General features: G+C 36.3%; 1 protein-coding gene across 3 annotated transcripts in view; it reads left to right on the forward strand.

The window, feature by feature from the left end:
• Nucleotides 1-21,361, forward strand: part of LMBRD2 (LMBR1 domain containing 2) — a 52,160-nt gene that overhangs the window by 24,778 nt on the left and 6,021 nt on the right. Inside the window, exons 7-17 of one of the 3 annotated variants that reach the window (XM_046671145.1) lie at nt 3,319-3,393; nt 5,060-5,173; nt 5,544-5,727; nt 8,823-9,004; nt 9,547-9,680; nt 11,076-11,181; nt 11,838-11,935; nt 15,850-15,953; nt 17,124-17,170; nt 18,491-18,596; nt 20,756-20,885. In XM_046671145.1, the coding sequence (XP_046527101.1) occupies nt 3,319-3,393; nt 5,060-5,173; nt 5,544-5,727; nt 8,823-9,004; nt 9,547-9,680; nt 11,076-11,181; nt 11,838-11,935; nt 15,850-15,953; nt 17,124-17,170; nt 18,491-18,596; nt 20,756-20,885 (1,280 nt within the window). Of the gene's footprint in view, nt 1-3,318; nt 3,394-5,059; nt 5,174-5,543; nt 5,728-8,822; nt 9,005-9,546; nt 9,681-11,075; nt 11,182-11,837; nt 11,936-15,849; nt 15,954-17,018; nt 17,171-18,490; nt 18,597-20,755; nt 20,886-21,361 lie in introns of those variants that run through there. The other 2 variants (XM_046671146.1, XM_046671147.1) reach the window with 2 other exon arrangements.

Consider the following 21,361-nt stretch of genomic DNA (forward strand, 5'->3'; position numbering starts at 1 on the left):
GATGTGTTCAGGCGCTTGTGTGGAGTGTGCTTGGTGGGTGGGGCTTCCTTGCTTGACAGAGCTGGGGACACTTTTTGGCGCCTCAGGGGCTCTATGAACTCCCTCTCCCCACCAGGAAAGTGATCTCCAGTGGGTTAAAAGCTGCTGCTGCCTCTTCCCACAGCCGCCAGTACACATTCCCTCTTTAGGGGCTCAGCAAAGCACTCAGGTTCGCGAGGCCTGGGCTGTGTTTGCCCCAATGTGTAGATCTGCTGCAGTCTCTGCTTGAAGTCTGAGGAGCTGCTGTGCTTGGTGGGTGGGGCTTCCTCACTGAGACACAGGCTAGGGCCACTCCTTGGCTCTGCAGGGGCACAATGAACTTCTCCTCCTCACCAGGAAGGTGAACCCAAGTGGGCTCAATGCTGCCATGTCTTTTCCCACAGCTGCCCGGACACATTCCCTCTTTCAGGGCTCAGCAGCCCTATGAGTGCTTTCTTGGCTCTGGGGAGTGCTTGCCCTGGTGCGTAGATCTGTGTAGTCTCTGTTTACAGTCCGTGGGGCTGCTGTGCTTGGTGGGGAGGGCTTCCTTGCTAGGACCTTGGCTAGGGCCTCTCCTAGGCGGCACAGGGGCACAGTGGGCTCCCCACCATCAGGAGATCAAGAGCGATCCTGAGCGTGGGCAAGGGTTACCACCGCCTCCTCCTACAGTCGCCCCAGTGCGTGTTCCCACTTTTGGAGCACTTGTGCGCCAGGCTGGAAAACATTCGTGTGCATGCACAGGGCTACTGGGGGACAGCAGGGCATACTCACCTATCTCTGCCGCTTCCCGGGGAGCCACTCCATCCACTGTCAGCTGTATAGCTGCATGCGTCTCTCAGGCATCCTCTTGTGCTGTGTGGCCTTCCTCCATTGGTCAGTGAATGTCCATTTAGTTGTAGTTCAGAAGCGGGAGAGACAAAGGGAACGGCTCACTCTGCCATGTTGCTGACCAGGGTAGAGGATTTTGGAGAGGGAGAAACAGCTGCCTATTTCCACCGAAAATTACCTCTTAGCCTGACTGCAAGCATGTTGTCTGATCTGCCTAGTAAAGAATTGTTTAGCCACAGTAATGACAGAACTCAAAGTTAGATTATTTTATATGAAGAAAATAAGCTAATATTTCAAATACTTAGCACATTATAAAAATTACAAACTTTTTTTTGTTTAAACATTGGCACCTGAGCTAACATCTGTTCCCAATCTTCTTTTTTTTTTCTTATCTTCTTCCCAAAGCTTACCAGTACATAATCGTATACTCTAGTTGTACGACCTTCTAGTTGTGCTATGTGGAATGCCACCTCACTATGGCCTGATGAGCCATGCTAGGTCTGCGACCAGGATCTCAACTGGCGAAACTGTGGGCCGCTGCAGCAGAGTGCACGAACTTAACCACTCGGCCATGGGCTGGCCCCCCAAATTGCAAACTTTTAAAGGAACTTTACATTTACAACTGATATAACAAATATTAACAGCTGATTGTTTCAGTGCTTTTTTTGTTTAATATGGCTAGAGACTTTAAAGGAAAGATAGAATATTTTATATGTAACATATAACCAAACTATATAGTTCACATTCAAAATTGTACTTAGAAGTCAACAAACTTTAAGGCAGCTTAGTAATGGAAAATTGTAATGTAATGCTTCTAGGTGACCTTTGAAAACCCCAAGTCTTGTCACTCCGTGTTTAGGCCTCACTCAAAATAAATGGTTATTAAGGCCTTCTGGAGAGCTTTGCTCTCACTTCTTCAGCCTGATCAAGTGCTACTCAGGCCCTTACTCTCCTTTTCCCTGTAGTCACACTGGACTTCCTTCAGTTCCTTGAAATTCCTTGTTCACTTCTGCTTGGAGGCCTTTGTATGCTGTCTCTCTGTTTGGAATATTTTTGCTCCTGCCTTTGGCTGGCTGACTAGTACTCATGCTTTTTATCTCAGTTTAAGTAATCAGTTCATCAGAAAGTCTCCCACACTAGATTATAGAGCAGTTTCCACACCATTTCTGTTTGAATAATGTCTTTTTTCCTCATTAAGCTAAGCTCCTTGACAGGAGCAGTGTCTGTTAGTGCAGATTATTCATAAGATTTGCATATTTTAAATTTTGATGAATATTGCTAAAGTAGCTTCAAAATATGTTATATCACATTTTACTCTGTATGAGGGGAAACACTGTGTATGTTTCCTCACAATCTTACCTCATTACATGATATCAATTTTTTATAATTTTGCAAGAAAACTATTCTCATTTTAAAAACTGGAGTTATTTTTAGTGAGTTTGAATATCTTTTCAGACATTTATTGGCCAATTGTATTTCTTCTGTGTCTGCCCATTTTTCTATTGATTTGTAAGTACTCTCCATATATTAAGCATAGTGATTTTTTTGTCATGTAAGTTATAAATATTTTTTCATAACTTTGTCTATATACCAGATTGTTTCCCTGCCTCCAGTTTAAGTCCATTTTCTACCCTACGATCAGAATGTTCATTTAGTATCCTAGTCAGTTCTCTCGTCTCCTAGCCTTTGAACATGCTGTTTCTTCTGCCTAGAACAGTGTTCCAACTTTTTGAAAATTTCATTAATATTATAGAATATTGTGATTATTTGGGAACTACTGGTTCTAAAGATTCCCCTCCCTAACCCTATAAGCCTTCCATACTCATTAAATTGCTTATTTAATTTTCTCATCACCAGGTGGTACTCTTAGTCAAAGACCTTTAACACCATGTCTTCCCACCCCACCCTCCAGAATGGATTGTGGTGACGTTACACCTAGCACAGCGCTGCTATATGGTGTACTTTAGTAAACAAACTTTTATTAAATGGATCGTTAGTTGTGACTGCTATAGAATACTCTCCCATTGGAAAAGAGCAGGTGCTTTGTAATACTTATAGTCTATTCTGCTTCCTCTGGTTTCTTCACTGTATTTTAAATAATGAGATAATTGAACTTGATGAGCAAGGTGGAGTAACATGATCCTGTTCTTACAGGATTGCAAAGTTTGTCTGATCCTTCATGACTTTTTTAAATGCTTATTCATCTTTGTGTACTAAGTAAGCTAATGATAAGGAAATAAATCTAGAAAGTAATAAGAAATGTGAGGGTATAGATAGAGCTATTTTATAACTTTGTAATTTTACTTGTGTTCTTAAGAACTTCTATTCAGTGAATGGAAATTCATGTATATGCTAAGTAATTTGGGTTGAAATCAAACTCATGAGAATATATATAGTATTTACAGCATTCTCATTTGAAATGTCTGATCTATAGAAATGGAAATATTTTTATTTCTCTTACTGTTTTTATAGGAGGTTTGTAAAGTGAATGGAAGCATCAAGTATAATCACCCACTAAGAAAATGTGTTGACACAATACTTAAAAAGGTAATTAAATCATATTCTCATCTATTTTCTTTTGAAACATAAATTTATATAACATATTATAAAAGCATCAAAAAAGTATGAGAACAGGGGCTGGCCCTGTGGCCGAGTGGTTAAGTTCGCGCGCTCTGCTGCAGGTGGGCCAGTGTTTCGTTGGTTCGAATCCTGGGCGTGAACATGGCACTGCTCATCAAACCACGCTGAGGCAGCGTCCCACATGCCACAACTAGAAGGACCCACAACGAAGAATATACAACTATGTACTGGGGGGCTTTGGGGAGAAAAAGGAAAAAAATAAAATCTTTTAAAAAAAAAAAGTATGAGAACAGCATATGACTGAGGTCTTCCCAACTCCTTTCCGTTTTCATGGAAATATTAACTATAAACCAGTAGTAATTTGTACATAGAATTTGTTCTTTTGTTATTACAAATTTAACATTAATTGTTGGCAGTATTTTCCATTGAAATGTGGGTGTAGAGGTTATGTTAAGTAATATATAATGATTACCATGACACAGCGATGGAGATAGACCTTTAAAGTTTGTAAAAGTGTCATTGAGTGTGGCCGCTAAAGTCATATCTCCTGTAAGAAAACAAACTGGGGCCTCAATGATCTCTTTCAGTCAGCTTCCTACATGTCATTTTACAATACATTTTACGTTTCATGGAGTGAATGACATGAGATATTTAACACAGATATTCCATTAAGAAGCCATACAATTAAGGTATGCATTGGTATTGAATTAGGAGTATTTGTATTCTTCCAAAAGCAATTGTTTCCAGTGAGTTCCCCAATTGTCTTATATGGGACCAAAGAACCAGTGAACTGTTTCTTTTCCTATATTTTAAATCTATTGTATTGATTATTAACCAGTATTCCTTTTGGCTAAGGTGATATCATGAGAATCAGTTCTTGAATCATTTCTCTCACATTTGCTACCTTTTGAGACCTATTCAGGAAGGTTGACTTCCCCAAGTTCATGTGGGTAGTAAATGACTTAAAAAACAGTAGGGCAGATAACTCCCAATCATGTATCTGTTTCTCTGTACTATGGCTTTCAAAAATTCGACATCTTGGATTTTGATTCTTCATTATTTAGCTAGGAAAATAATTGACAGTTCAGGAAACTACCTAGAATAATTCTCTCAAATACTAGTTGCTTCATGTAGGTAAGCCCCCTTCCCTACCCATCCCCAGCTGGTGTATCTGAGCATAAAGATTAATTTTAATAGAGGTAAGAAGTAATCAAATATATCTTTTAAAGCATTTTCAAGAAAATGTCAGCAACTAAAAATCTAACTATTTAGAGATGCCAATAAAGGAAGAAGTGTTTTCAAGAAAATTAGAAGTGCGCAAGAATGGAAGATTTTTTTTTTTAAGATTTTATTTTTTTCCTTTTTCTCCCCAAAGCCCCCCAGTACGTAGTTGTATATTCTTCGTTGTGGGTCCTTCTAGTTGTGGCATGTGGGACGCTGCCTCAGCGTGGTTTGATGAGCAGTGCCATGTCCGCGCCCAGGATTCGAACTAACGAAACACTGGGCCACCTGCAGCAGAGCGCCCAAACTTAACCACTCGGCCACGGGGCCAGCCCCAGGAAGATTTTTAATATAAATAAAATTTTTATCTTTTTGCAAATAAGATTTTTAAAAATCTGCTTGTTCCTTTTAGTGCCCTACGGAGTATCAGGAAAAAATGGGTAGGAACATGGATGATTATGAAGATTTTGATGAAAAGCATAATACCTACCCAAGTGAAAAAAGTCTGGTAAAACTACATAAACAGGTAACTTTATTAATTATAGCTGTTTTACTTACTGATAATTCTAGTTAGATTTATAATTAATGCCCACAGAAAAAAGGAATTTTGAGTGAACATATATCTGAAACTTCCTTTGATCCTGTCCTTATCATTATTCTTTGAAGTGTTTTAACTTCATTTTCTCGATGAGTACTTTTGGCATTTTGGGAGGGAGAATTATTCACTGAGTGTAATTGTTAGACATATTATAGAATATTAACATCCTTGGCTCCACCCAGTAAATGCCACTAGCACTTTCCCAGTGTTGTGACAGCCAAAACATTCTCCCTAGTGGGGAATTGAACCATTATTGGAACAGAACACTGCCAGGTGTAACCCCTGTTCTCTTTTTTAGGTGATTTATTCAGTTCAGAGGCACCGTCGAACTCAAGTACAATGGCAAATTCTTTTGGAACAAGCATTTTATCTGGAAGATGTAGCAAAAAATGAAACTAGTGCTACTCATCAGTTTGTTCACACCTTTCAATCACCAGACCCAGAAAATAGATTTATCCAACATTTTTATAGTCCTACAGTTGGTATGTAATTTGATATAAATTTCAGAGTTTAATGATGATCATTTTTCTGAAGGAAAAAAGTATGTATATTTTCACCAATGCAGAGCTGAATTGTATTTGTATTATTTGACTTATACCATGTGGTAATATTATGTATCTGATACACTTCCCCCCCAAAAACTATTTTACTTGTCATATAATATATAATCTATCAGTTTTCACTGTTACTTCACAGATAACCATAATTCTCAACAAAAATATATGCCATACATCAAGCATATTTTGTAAACATAATATATACTTAAAATAATTAGAATTTTAAGCAGTTTTACATCACAAGCTTGGCTCTCTTCTTCAGTCTTGACATGAGTACTAAAATATTCTCCTAAGAAGTCCTCTTTGACTATTTACATTTATTAGTCTATTTACAGAACCTATACTCAATAGTCATAATTATTTTATTCCCCTTTATAATTATTTATGACACTGTCTTCAAATGTTATCAAATTTAGTGTGAAGAACTTAATGAAAATATGAAAGTGTCACAGTATTAAAATTTGTTTACTTTTTAATCAAATGGTTATGTTCAGTTGATTCTCTTTTTGCATGTGTGATCTTGAGTATGAAGATATTATGACCATAACAAACATCCCAGAAAACTTCTTCAGTCAAGATCTCTTCTAATTAAATGAAGGAATGATACATTTGTTTTCATTCATTCAGCAAATATTTGAGCATATATATACTATGTATTTTGGGGTGCTTGGTACATAGCGATGAATAAAAAAGACAAAAATTTCTGCCCTTGTGGAGTGAGAAAAACAGACGATTACACGTAAAGGTATAAATAAGATGCTGAGGAGGTAATTGGCTATGGAAATTGGATTTCAGGGGAGAAGTCTGGTCTGCAAATATAAATTAGGGTGTCATCAATGTCTAGATGTGCCATGGGTCAGGAGGGAATCAATAAAGAAGTGATTGGTGTAGAGAAGAGAGAAAGTCTAAGGACCAAGCCTGAGGCACTCCATAATTTAGACATCATGGTGATGAGGGCCAGAAGAAAAGATTAAAAAAGGAGTGACCAGTGAGATAGGAGGGAAACCAGGACAGTGAAGTGTTTTGAAGAAAAGGGTGTGTAAAGTACCTTTTCAAGTGTTGGAGATAGGTCGACTGTTATGAATACTAAGACTTAACCATTGGATTTCAGAGAAGAGAGGTGGGGGAGAGGGTAAAAAGGCCTGATTGGAGTTTAGGAGAAATGACAAGGAGAGCAGTTAGAGACAGAATAGAAAACTCTGGAAACATTTTCCTTGTAAAAGGGAATAGAGGAAAGAGGAGAAGGATGGTGGGTCAAGAGAAATTATAGCATGCAATTTGGGAATGATATCTTAGAAGAAATTTGATGAAGCAGAAGAGAATGGCTAGGACAACGTTCACAAGTAGGAGAGATGAAATGGGAAAATTGGGGAACAGTGAAGAGAATAGCCTTAGATAAGGCACAAATGTACCTAAGCAGGTAAGATGTAGTGGTGAGAACTAAGGGAGCTTCTCTTATGCTGGCTTCTATTTTCTCAGTGAAATGCTCAAGAGTTAAGTATAGGGGAAGAGATTTTGGAGGTTTGAGGAAAGAAGAGAAGATGCAAAATAGTTGCTTAGGAGGGTGGGCATGGGAGAAGATTGGTGAATTATAGTAGGCTAGCCGGTCAGTGCTCAGGGTTCACTTGAAGCTGGTGATGAAGAATTTAAAGTGAGATGAGTGAGCCAAGTTGTGTGTCTTACTTCTGCAATGTGCAGCTTCATGGGTGCAGGCTCAGAGTAGCCAGGGAGTTAGATCTCACCAGGGTATGGTTTAGCTTAGTAAGTAGAGGGGAGCAAGAGAGGGCAAAGGAATTGGGATGTTTGAGAGTGATTATCCTCAAAGACTATGGAATCTGAGCTAGGTAAAGAAAGCAGTAAGGACATCATGGTGTTAAGTGGCAATAAAAAGGTGGATTATTGGTCCAGGTAGAGTCAGTCAGTGGAGCTGGAATACTACATAAAGGTGTTGCTTGGAAACAGGGATTTTGTAATGGGATTATAAGGATGGGTTGGAGTTACTGGCAGTAAAAGGTTTAGGGATGACTATGGGAATGAGTAGTTAAGGTAAGATGGAGGATAAGAACATTAGAGGAGGGAAGTCAAGGAAGTGAAAGACCAGGTTATTGAAAGGAGGAGCACATATGTGGATATTGAAATCACCAGGAATTGGGCTGAGATGGGTTAAAAAGATTTAGAGTGAGCCAAGAGCTCAGTTCATCAATGAGTGAAGTGAAAATAGAGCCTTTTAAATTTTGTGAGCTTTCCTTTTTTTTTAAAACTTTTATTTTTACCTAAAGCCGAACTTAACAAAAAGTTGTTAGAAGAGCACGAAGAATTCCCATATACCCTTCTCCAAATGTTATCCTTTTTCTGTATTTATTTGCTTTATCTTTCTCTGTGTGTATATATTTTTCCTTAATCTTTTTAGAGTTGAATCCAGACTGTGATGCCTCTTTGTTTGTAAAGGTTTCAGTGTATATTTTCTAAAAATAAAAACATTTTCTCACATAACCAAATACAATGATCAAAATCAGGAAATTAACATCAATATAGTACTATTATCTGCAGGGCTTATTCAGATTTTGTTTATCGTCCCAATAATATTCTTTGTAAAATCTGCCAGATCAGGCATTGCAGTCAGTTATGTCTCCTTTCACCTGGAACAACTTCTCAGTCTCCATTTGTGTTTTATGACATTGAGGTTTTTGGAGAGTGTAAGCAAGTTTTTTATTGAGTGTCCCTGAACTTGAGTTTGATATTTCCTCATGATCAGAGGCAGGTTCTGCATTTTTGGCAGGACTATCACAGTGGTGATGCTGTGTTCTTCCCAGTGCATCATAGCAGGAGGCCCATAATGTCAGTTTGTCCCGTTAATGGTGATCATTTGCTTAGGATGGTGTCTGCCTGGTTCCTCCACTGTAAAATTACTATTTTTCTTTTTACAATTATGTATCTTGTATGGAGATATTTTGAGACAATGTAAATACCCTCTTACTCTTTTATGATTTTCCTAATCAGTTTTTTCTTTTATCTTCCAGAATGGTACTGGGAATGTCTTTTGCGACCATGGTTTTATAGGATACTTGCTGTGGTTTTGTCTATCTTCTCTGTGATTGTTGTGTGGTCAGAGTGCACATTCTTTAGCACTACACCTGTTTTATCCCTCTTTGCAGTCTTCATACAGCTGGCTGAAAAAACATACAATTATATCTATATTGAGGTCAGTTTATTTTATATCTGTTGTAAATATATATCAGCTCATAGTATAATCCTTAACTGTTGTATCTTTTCTCCACATATTTCTTCTAGTAATAATGAAAACAGTGATGTTTCCCAGTATTATTATTCACACTTCCAAAAATGAGCTTCATCAATTTATCCAGACTATAAAAACTCAGAACTGTATTTAAAGAAAGATGAAAAGGTGCAAAACAGTGCCAAATTCTTTTACAAGAATACTTTGATCCTGTTTATGCCAGTGAAGCAACGTAACTTATAGTCTTCATGTGAAGAGTTGCCAAGGGAATGGGAGAACGGGCTCACTTCAGGAGGTAGATTTGAAGCTTATGGATAGGATGTTGAGCTGGTTGAGATGTAGATTTTCTTCATAATTTCATTTTCTTAGATGGTTAAAAAATAAAGCTGTGTTTAAATTTTAGAATGTCAATAAATGTTAGCTGGAAATAAAGGATAATGCTTGTGATAGCATATAACATGCTAAAGTCCTTTAGTCTTAAAGTGGTTTTGTTTTGTTTTTTTCAGATTGCTTGCTTCCTTTCCATCTTCTTCCTAAGTATCTGTGTTTATTCTACTGTGTTCAGGATTCGTGTATTTAACTATTATTACTTGGCTTCACATCACCAGACTGATGCGTATAGCCTTCTTTTCAGTGGCATGTAAGTAGGATTGTGTTTGGAAACAAGGAAATTGTCTTTATTGCATGTATTCTTGTGGATCTCTCTTATTTTTTGTTGTTTATGGGTCTTCCACTAACGCCTGTATTTCTGTGAGCTAATCGATTAGATTTAAGTATTAATTAGATGTTTGTTGATTGCTAGCTAAATCCTGCTTGAAGTTTAAAGTTAAAATAGATATGCTAGGTTAGGAGGTAAAAGAAAGACATATTGAGCCTGGATTTACCAATTAGAGATTCAGTAATAGGTTAGTAAATAATAGGAACATTTGAGAGTTTAGAGACTAAGTCAGACCTAGAGAGTGTTGTGAGATTTAGTGGCCTTGAACTAAATTGTGGAGGACTAAGAAAACCAACAGGAATCATTTTTGTTAAGAGATTTAGTAAGTTTAGATAGATGGCTTCAGCTTGGGCTAAGTTGCACAATCTATTATTTCTCCATATTGTTAAATTATCAGGTATTTATAAAGGCTGGGCTTAGGGAAGTTTATAGAGAAATTAATGTCAATTAATATCTGAAGCATCTCTAAGACTTTTTTTTTTACCTTTTTTTCCAAATAATTATAGACTCACAGGAAGTTGCAAATATAATACAAAGAGTCCTACTAACCTGCACCCAGATTCCCGAATGGAGACGTTTTATATAGCTGTTGTACAATATCAAAACCAAGAATTTTACACTGATACATTACTGTTAACTAGGCTGCAAACCTTCTTTAGTTCTCGCCATTTTTTATTCTTTATTCATGTTGGGAAGGGCCTATGTAGATTCCTGTAACCACCACCACAATCAAAATACATAACAATCCTATCACCACAATAGAACTCCTCATATTATCTCTTTGTATTCATACTGTCCCTTCATTTTCCTCTCCCCCTATTCTCCAACTCTGTTGTTCTGTGAGGTCCTCTTTTGATCTGAACAAAACTGAACCCTAACAATTCTTTATACCTGTACTTGTCAGAGTGACATACTTTGATACAACTTAAGATCTTTTATGTACTGAGTACAGTTCACCTTAAGGATGTTACTGTTGCGTTGTGCTGCTGAGACAGATGGTAGTCTTGAAAGAGGCAGATAGAATGGCAGTCCACAAATTCTTGGGAGAAAGCAGTGGCAAACACTACCAAAACAGGCAGCCTGAGGCTGGAGTTTTGCCATGTAGGTGTTCATGTTTTTAAGGGGATTGTGATTAATGGGATTCTCAGAATGTCTCCCAATAAGTGAGGGCAGTTCATATTAAGAATTCAAAATATATGTAATACAAATAGGTGAAGTTACAATGATCTGAAATGTTCTTAATACATTTCAATATAATATACAGTATATTTTACTGCTTTCTTTTTTATATATTCTGTTTATAAATGCTTATTGCAGGTTATTTTGCCGTTTGACTCCTCCTTTATGTCTTAATTTCTTGGGTTTGACCCATATGGATTCATCCATTTCTCACCAGAATACACAGCCAACTGCTTATACATCTGTAAGTATGGTCTGAAAACAGAGTTTTTTAGATTCGTTATCTATATGAGATGTTATTATTATGAAATTTCTTTTAATGCTGACAGAAGAATTCTGTAGCGTTATTAGGATCTTTTTTTAATAAAAAGGTTTTTTAAGGGTTGTATGTGTAATTACTAATGACGGGATAAAAGTGATTTTGCTCTCTTTTATTATAAAAAAAATTTTTGGTTCACATAGATTGTCCAGCTGAGCAGTAACAGTAGACTTGATATATAATAATATTAGCTTTTATGTTTATGGTCTTAATGTGTATGATAATTGTCAATAATATTTGTAAAATATTAATTTTCTTTAGGTGAAAACTAAAATAAGCAAATTAAGATATAATTGATATAAAACACTGTATTAGTTTAAGGTATACAACATAATGATTTGATTTGATATATGTATATGTTGTGAAATTACACAGTAAGTTTAATTAACACTTATCACCTCATGTAGCTGCAAATGTTTTTCTTCTTCTTATGAGAACTTAAAAATAAGTCTACAATTAGTGCTTTGTTTTTAGTTTTTTAAAAGTCCAAATTTATTGATATAACTGGTTATGGGCAAATTTTCTAGTGATGAAAAATATAGAACTGTGCTGATTTAACTTATTTTTTTCTTGCTTTTCAGATTATGGGTTCCATGAAAGTTTTGTCCTTTATTGCAGATGGATTCTATATATATTATCCTATGTTGGTGGTAATTCTCTGCATTGCTACTTATTTTAGGTAATAAACCTAACGTCAGTTATTTTTCCTCACATGTGTAGCCCTATCTGGATATCCTTTCTCCTTGAAGCTCTTTTAAATATTCATTGGTTGGGTTTTGTGGCTTTGGAGGAGCTGGGGATAAAGTGAGCAGGTCAGGTTCTCCCTCTGAAGGTATTTTTAAGAAAAGAGAGGTAGAGTTATTCTATTACAAATATTCAGGCTACAAAGTGATAGGATTAATTACGGAATGTTAACTCTTAAGTCCTGGCCTTCGACACTTAACAGCCAATGTAGTTTATAAGACACCCCCATGCCCAGCTCTGTCCAGTAGCATAAATTAGTCTTAAGGCTTTCCCCACTGCTGGGGTTGTAGATGCTTCAGACCATAGCCAGCACAGAGTGTCAGGTGAGGAGGAATTTATAATCAGGCAGTAGATGGAAGGCTGGAAAGTACACAGCCTACTCTTTTTATAGGATTAGAAAAAGTGGTAGAATCTTGGCAGCGGTAAGACTCAAAAGGAGTTAAAGGGCAGATGCACTTGGCTTCTAGCACCTTCTTCCCTACTTCCACATGTCAGATGCCCTGATCCTGTACTCTCTCTGCCCTTTTACTGCTTAAGTGGTCCATGATACACCAGAATTGCCGCTTTTTAAAAAATATTTTATTGATGTTAATCAATTTGCTTTTCTGATGAAAATGTTTCATCCAACCACTTTTCATTTAAATCTTTCAATACCATTATATAGTTATTACAAATAATATGTTTGTGCTAATATTAGGAGAGCGAGCCCTGGTGGTCTAGTGGTTAAGATTCTGTGTTCTCACCACCACAATCTAGGTTCATTTCCCTGTCAGGGAACCACAGTACCTGTCTGTCAGTTGTCATACTGTGTTAGCCTTATGTTGCTGTGATGCTGAAAGCTTTGCCATTGGTATTTAAATACCAGCAGGGTCACCCATAGTGGACAGGTTTCAGCAGAGCTTCTAGACTAAGACAGACTAGGAATAAGGACCTAGCCACCCACTTTTGGAAAAATTAGCCATGAAAACCCTATGAACAGCAGCGGAGCATTGTTTGATCTAGCGCTGAAAGATGAAAGGATGATGCACAGGCCCAGTTCTTCTGTGCTGTACATGGGGTCATTAGGAGTTGGAGTTCACTTGATGGCACTAACAACGAAAATGTTAGGATGTTGAGTAAAGAGACAAGTAGTTTTTGAAATAAATTCTCTGTTGAATTTTTTAAAACATTTATATTTTACCTTCTCATAAATAAAATAAAGGATTATAATTTAAAGTGTTAATATGAACTGAGGGTAAACCTGACATTTCAAGTTTTTTATGTAAAGTAGAAAAGACAGTAGGTTTATACTGTGAAAATGATGTATTAAAGGAAGAGTCCAATCATGCTTTGAATGTCCAAAACTAGGTTTTGATTATATGCTTATTCATTTTAAAAGTTTATAAAACTATTAATGGAACATTAAGAGCTTGTGATGTATGAATTATATCTTCTCATGTTAGTAGTTATGTAGGCAAGATTAGCATATCTTCTTACCTTATTTGATTGTTATATGGATCAAGTAATAGATGGGTGGCATAGTGCTTTGTCAACTATAAAATCTTGAACAAATATAAGAAATTATTATGTCTAAAAGGAAAGTTGTTAAACTTAAAAATAATTCATTAAACATATTTTAGAGTTAATTAGGGTAAACTTTGAGTAGCAATTTAAGGAAAAAAAGTCGTATTCTTGAATTTTCAAATTCTCTCTCTCAAAATAGATATGTTATTATAAAAATATATGAGGCAATGCTTTACTGACATTTCAATGATAACTTGCTTTATAGGTCCATTTTCTTTTGAAATGCTGCCATAATTAGTCTAACTAATTCCCATATTACTGGCAACACAGCCGTACCCAGAGGTGATATTCAGACTTAACTGCCTAGAGAGCCTATGGCTGGTTCCTGACACTTACAAAGCTAAGACCTTCCCAGAGGCAGTGATGTAGTTTGGGGCTTCTCATCCTGGCATATAGTGTTCCCACAAGGGGATGAAGTTGGTAAGGGAATATTTAAAGTCACAGAATTAGCATAACCATCTACATGACACCCCAATTTTACTCAATGGTAAGTCATATAAAACATTCCTTATATATTAAAACAGGCAGATATATTATGAAATAGCCAGATTTTTACACATTGCTAATGGAAAATGGAAAATCCTCACTGTCATTTAACCACTCTGCTGTTTGCCCTTCTTCCACACACACGCACTCCTTCCCCTTTTCTCCTTCTTCCTCTCTCCCCTTCACCGCATCAGTGTGTTCAGACTTCTGCCGTTAGAACAGAAGTACATCAGTGCAAAAGTTTGAGAACTAAGGTAACAAAAAGACATTGGTCTTTGTTTTGTCTTGGATTTAAATCCCAGCTCTAAAATGTATTAAATGATCTTTAGCAAAGTATTTAACCCCTCGGGCGTCTGTAGAATATTTATCTCTTAGAGTTAAAGTAAGAATTAATTAAAAGGGTGTCTGTAAATCGTCTGATGCATAGTAGGATCTTAACAAATATTAATCCTGCCTGTCCATCCATTTCTTCTTTCCTTGTGGGCCATATTTTCAGAGTACTCTTGTCCTGCACAACAATCAGGTTTAGAGTACATACCAAACAAGATAAAATGATAGCCCCCCAGATAAGATATAATAATCAATTCTGAGTTTATAATAAAAGATATTTAAATAGAATTGACTAGCTCTCAGGATAAAAAAAATTGAACATGAAAGTCAATTTGCATAATTAAGAATTTCTAAATCAATATTCAACGCTTGGAAATACTGGTTGTATATGCGCATTTTCAGTATTAAAATTACTGTTTGAAAATAAGAAAAGGATAAATTGCTTTTGTATTGCAGCCATTGTTTAGCATCCTGGTATAATAATTTTCTGAAGCTATGCTAATAGCCTGACTTAACTTGTCTCCATAAGAAATCTGGGTATGGTGCATACCCTAGCTGTGGAGTACTGGGTGTATAAACTTCTTAGAAAGAGAAATAAGTACTTTTTAAAGAAAGGCAAATGTAACTATGTAACTTGCCATGATAACTAATAATAAAACATAGGCTTTTGCGGGGCTGCAGGGAAGGGGTTGACAATACTGAAGAACAATTTATCTAAACATTTAAAATGTAAAATAACACCGGTCTTTTTTTTTTTAAATTTTCATAATAATTTACATCATTGTGAAATTTCAGTTGTACATTATGTCTTGTCTGTCACCACATAAGTGCTCCCCTTCATCCCCTGTGCCCATCCCCCACCCCTTTCCCCTGGTAACCACTGAACAGTTTTCTTTGTCCATGTATTTGTTCATATTCCACATATGAGTGAAATCATCTGGTGTTTGTCTTTCTCATCTGGCTTATTTTGCCTAGCATAGTATCCTCCAGGTCCATCCATGTTGTTGCAAATGGGATGACTTCGTCTTTTTATGGCTGAGTGGATTCCATTATATATATACACTACATCTTCTTTATCCAATCATTGGTCAGGAGGCACGTGGATTGTTTCCATGTCTTGGCTATTGTGAATAGTGCTGCAATGAACATAGGGGTGCATATGTTACTTTGGATGGCTGATTTCAAGTTGTTTGGGTAGATACCCAGTACTGGGATAGCTGGGTCATATGGTAGTTCTATTTTCAGTTTTTTGAGGAATCTCTACACTGTTTTGCATAGCGGCTGCACCAGTTTGCATTCCCACCAGCAGTGTATGAGAGTTCCCTTCTCTCCATACCCTCTCCATCATTTGTTATTTTCATCTTAGTGATTGTAGCCATTTTAACAGGTATAAGATGGTATCTTAGTGTAGTTTTGATTTGTATTTCCCTGATGGTTAACACTTGTCTTTTTGAAAATCTACTTTATTAGTTTGGGAACTCGTTGTTTGAATCTACTTGGCTTCCAGCAGTTCATGGGAGATAATGATATGACATCAGACTTAGTTGATGAAGGAAAGGAATTAATTAGACGAGGTAAGATTTGTCTTTTAAAATAAATGAAAGGAGAGTACTAAGACTCAAAATACAAAATTAATGTTTATATAGTTTGTAATTTTTAATTTATCTTAAATTATAAATTCATGTTTTTTAGCTAAAAATCTACATACACCCTTCATAGAAAAAATAATTTGGAAACAAACGATTGTTTCATCTGTCTTTAAGAAATTCTGCAGCAGTAATTATTAGTGTGTCTGTAACTAATTAATGCCCTTGTGTGTGTTGGAGTCATGTTTGCCTTGAAATAGATTTGCCAAGTTCAGTACAACTATAAAACACTTTCATTTAAAGAACCGTCAGTTCAGTACTGCATAGGAAATCATTCAAGCCAAGGCTGGTTTTTAGAATGTGATAATCATTAACAACCTGTTAGAATACATGGCACCCTACTAGAATCTAATCTCAAAACTGAATGTATCTAATTTCCTGATGTTCAAGTGATGGTAGGATAGGGGAAAAAGAAAAACAAAAGTTGAGTTTTGGGACCTTGGTTCTTAGATATTCTCCCTACCTGGGTCTGGGCCTTTTGTGTGGTCGTAAATGTAAGCCAAAATGTCTTGTGGCTCCAAAATAAACTTGTGTGGCCTTCTCGTGCTCTCGCGGGAAGGTGGTGTCTAGCTGATGGAACAGGTCTGCCCCTTTTTGCATCAGACCTTCTCTAGACCGTCATATCCAGTGCTGGGTAGGATTTGCCAGAGTAAGACTGATAGGAGGTATTTAGAGAAGGACAGTCAGAATTATGAGTCTGTAGAGCATATCTTATGGGAAAAACCACTGAGCATATAGCCTAAAGAAAATAAGGGGGAAGACTTTTATGCAGAAGGAAGAGAAGTATGAACTTAATTTAGAAAATTAGACATAAGGAATAGAGAAGTTACAAAGAAACAAATTTCAAGTTATCATGAGGAACTTTTTCCTCACTAAAACTATTAGACAGAGCCTGAAGGCCGTCTCCAAGAAAAGTAAAGAAGGTGTTCTTTGTGGAGTTAGGAGACCTCTAAGGTCCTTTCCAACAATAACCTATTACCTTTGACTTTGTAGTAATTTAAAGGAAATTGGTCACATAGCCTGATACCTTTACTTCAGTTACTCTGCATCTAATTAAACCATGTTATACCAAATTTGAGACCACTTTTCTGTCTCTAGAGAAGAGAAAAAGGCAAAGGCAAGAAGAAGGTGAAAATCGAAGAAGAGTAAGTATAGTATTTGTTAAATTGCTGTAACCTAAACCTTAATGTGAAATATCATAAGAATCTTACTGATTTAGAATAATTGGCTAAAGATCAAAGAACATTGGGAAAATGACATAGGACATATTTTTAAAGAAGGATAGTTTTACTGCTTTTAGACGTACGTGCTAGGTGTCCTGTTCTAAAAAGCCATTAGTGATAAATTACTTTGTATCCAAAATCTAGCAGTTTCTTGCCTAAGGTAGGTGCTCAGTAAATATTTGTTGAGTGAATAAATTCATGCAATCTTGCTTTTAAAATAGTTTTGATTGCTTTAAAATTGTTTTGCTTTTTTTGTAACATGACATTAATTGTATTGTTCTTCAATTTTTCTTCAGTCTTCTATTTGCTGAGGCAAACTAACCTCCTCCTAGAGAGTAATAAGGCAAAAAGTTAGAAAAATCTAGTCAAAATTACCACAGGTTTTCAATACCTGGGTGTGTCTGTACTGGAAACATGAAGACTTAGAAGAGACATGATAGCTGTCTTCATATATTTTAGTGTGTGTCTTGTAAAGGGAGACTTGTTCTTTATTTCAGAAGGCATGACTAGGACCAAAGAGTGGAGGTTACTGCAGGTAGATTTCACTTCTCTATGAAAATTTCTAACTTCCACAGCTTAGCAAAACTGCAGTGGGCTGCTCACATCTAGAAATTTCCATTTCGTCTAGTAAGAGAACCAAAAGGCATCTGGCTATTTTAGAATGAAACCCTGTACTGCATGGGAGGTTGAATTAGGTGACTTCTAATGTTCCTTTCAATTCTAAGTATTTAATGAGTAGAGTCCCAGTTAATGTGGTTTTACTGCACTTAAGACTATGCACAATTTCATCTGAGACATTATCTAATTAGGTTGGTATACAGCTTTAATTTTGCTATTGAAAATGACTTTTCAGGTCTATGATATCTGTAGTTTATTTGGGTGGAAGAAAATTTTGTTAAAATTTCATTAATTAGTATGAGTTCTTGTAACTTTTACGTGGTCGAGTTAAGCTTATTGTAGTTGTAATATTGTTTTGACATTTTAAATAGAAGAACTGGATAACTTAAAATAATCATGGCTAGCAAAAACGTCTATAAATGTGTTCATTTGTACAAGTTTAGAGACTGTATTAAAATCATGTAGAGATAAGAAAAATTACTGACGATTTTTGAAGGCACTATGCTAATTATGCTAACTATCTGATCAATTTATGATGAAAAAATTAAATTATAATCTGTTGACAATGATGAATTTCTGTCTGTGAGTTCTTTTGTTATATATTCTTTTATATTTCTTTCCTAGGAGTGGAAAGAACGCTATGGACACAATAGAGAAGATTCTACTAGAAACAGAAATGTTCATATTGATGCAAAAGAGTCAAACTTCTCAGATATTAGTGCCAACCGCTGTAAGTAGTTTATCTACTAGTTCTCTTAGAAATTTTCTTCTTGGGCTTGCTTAAATAGAGACTGGGAATTAGGCTACCCATCCAGAAATGCCTTTATAGACTATAAACGTGGCTCTGCAGTGACTTTCCTATCTCATCTCCCAGTGTATAGAAGGAAGAGGAAACTCAAATATGCATTCTGGTAGGAGAAGGAGAAACTGGGACAACAAATGAATAGATGAATTCTACTACCCTAAACAATATCAGTCCTTATCCCGGGCATGTTCTAGGCAGGTGCCTCTTTCTATTTACCTAGGGGTTTTTGGTTTTTTTTTTCACTTTTCTAGAAGTAGATGTAGGCTATCTGTCCCACATCTATCAAGTATATCCCAGGGATACAGAGAAGATAAATTTTCTGTCCTTGGGATGCTCATAATTTAGTGAGGGCCTGATACCAGGCAGAAGACATTTGCCAGTGTGTTGGGTTAGGAAACCTCCCCACATCCTTGGCCCTGCCATATGTCCCTGAGGAGGTGGCAAGAAACCTATTTTTGCCCAGGACCCTGCACTGAGTAGAATGTAGAGGTTGTTTGTCTTTGGGGGAGATGTAGGAATGCTAAGAGAGTAGAAGGGTGCACACCTGACCTGAGGGAACTCAGCTCAGGGGATGGAAAAAAGAGTTCTTTATTGCAAAAGGATTTCTGTGATAAAGAAATACTTGAGTATTTAGGAATGAATAGTACTCAGCCAAGTGCAGGTGTTTTCGGCAGAAGGAAGAATGAGTGATGTGAGAGAACCTTTAGGGAAATGCGAGTTTTTCTCTGTATAAGGAGGCTAATAAGAGGGGAGACTACAGAGGTAGTTGGGAAACAGATATTATTGTGCTCAGAAGTTTAGATTTTATCCCGAAGATTCCAATCTGGAAAGCAGCATGCTCAGCTTTTTGTTTAGAAAGATAAATTTGATGACAACATAAAGTATGATTTCTAGGGAAATGAGACTCAGCAACCACTTTAATGTCTATATTGGTAATGCAGTCAAGAATGATGACACCTCAAATAAGCAATGATCCTCGAAAGGAAGAGGAAAGCATGTGTTTGAAAGAAATTTAGGGTAGAAGAAATAGCAGAGAGCTAAAGTTTTAGTTAAAGCTGTGAAATAGAGGAAGTATTCTACAGAGAGATTTGGAAGCTTGCTTACCGTGGAATAAGAGTTAACAGAGTGGAAAGATCTGGAGAATGGAAGAATGGTTAAGAGAAGAGGAAACACAAAACCTTAGGAAGATGAGTTAGAGAGAACCTAGCGTATGGTAGGCAACCAATATTTGCTGAATGAATGAGAGAAAAGATGAACGGCAGAGTCCAAGAAGGCAAAAATGTGAGATGTTAAGTTTTCAAAAAGAGCTATATCATAAAGTTCTTTTGAAACTATTGGACTGCTCAAAACAACATTATGAAAATTTATGTTGTTGATGAAGAAAACCCTGCCCATGTAGAAAAGGGCGAGTTAGTCCTCTAGATCTGTACTGACCAGGATGGTAGCCATTAGCTGCTTGTGGCTGTTGAGCATTTGCAGTGTGGCTGGTGCCTCGTGTTGAAATGATAATATTTTGGATATATTGGGTTATATTAAATATGTTAAAATTAATTTCACCTATTTCTTTTTACTTTTTAATGTAGCTTTTTTTTTTTTAATGAGGCTTATATTTTATTTCTGTTAGACATTGCTGCCTTAAACTCTTGCCTTATGGGAAAAAGATTCACATTTTTCTTGAGGAGCTTGAGTTGATTACACCTTAAAGAAAATCTTAGCCAAGAAATGAGATGTAGCAGCCCCTAGATTCACTGTGGAACCATCTGAAACTTGATTTGATAATGAACAGTTTCACTGTTATGATACCATAGTTAAATATTAATTCTGCTTCATATTATTTAAATCTTTGCTCTATAGCTGCTTCTCAGCTTAGACTAGCAACAAGGGAGAACTTTTACTTGTTATTTTCAATCATACCATTTATCATTTTAATCTAATTTTTAAGCAACCGGGTAGTTATCTTAATATTTTCTTCACAATCAAAATTCAAATCCTGAATAATCTCGATTTTTCTTTCTGTGAGTCCATAGACTGTGACCCATAAAGACAATAGAAAAGTAGCCATAATTTTTTTTCTTCTTTTGCAGCAGCAACCAAATATACCAGGGCTAATAATAGGACTGAAAGGGACCGAATAGAACTCCTCCAAGATGCAGAACCTTTGGATTTTAATGCAGCAGCATTCACCGATGATCCTCTTGAATCTGAATCAGGAAGGTAAATGCCAGCTGTGTCATTGTGGCTCTAGCATTCCTCTGAAATTTTAATAACATACTGACATGACTACATAAGTGAACATAAGGAAAATGTTATCTTTACTAGTAAAAAACATATTAATCAACCTTTGCTACCTTTTTGTATCTTCTAATGCTTTTATATTTTACAAATTGTAGCAGCCAGTGGTGGTAATTGAAATTGATATCTTTATAAACGATTAGTGATATTATAAATAAGAAAGAAGAATTGAAATCAGTAATAAGAATCTTAACAATCTTTGTATGCCTATTCCTGACAATCCCATATATGACATTTATCATATTTGGCAACAGCTACATGGCTATGACTGGGTGTCAGACACTATTCTAAGCACTTTAACAATGATATTGTATTTTATGGTTGTAAATCCAATGGGATTTGAGTCCACAGAAGCTCAGTAACTTATCTAGAATCACACAACTTGTAAACAACAAGTC

Source organism: Equus quagga, chromosome 9 (genome assembly GCF_021613505.1).
Source record: "Equus quagga isolate Etosha38 chromosome 9, UCLA_HA_Equagga_1.0, whole genome shotgun sequence".
Lineage (NCBI taxonomy): Eukaryota > Metazoa > Chordata > Mammalia > Perissodactyla > Equidae > Equus > Equus quagga.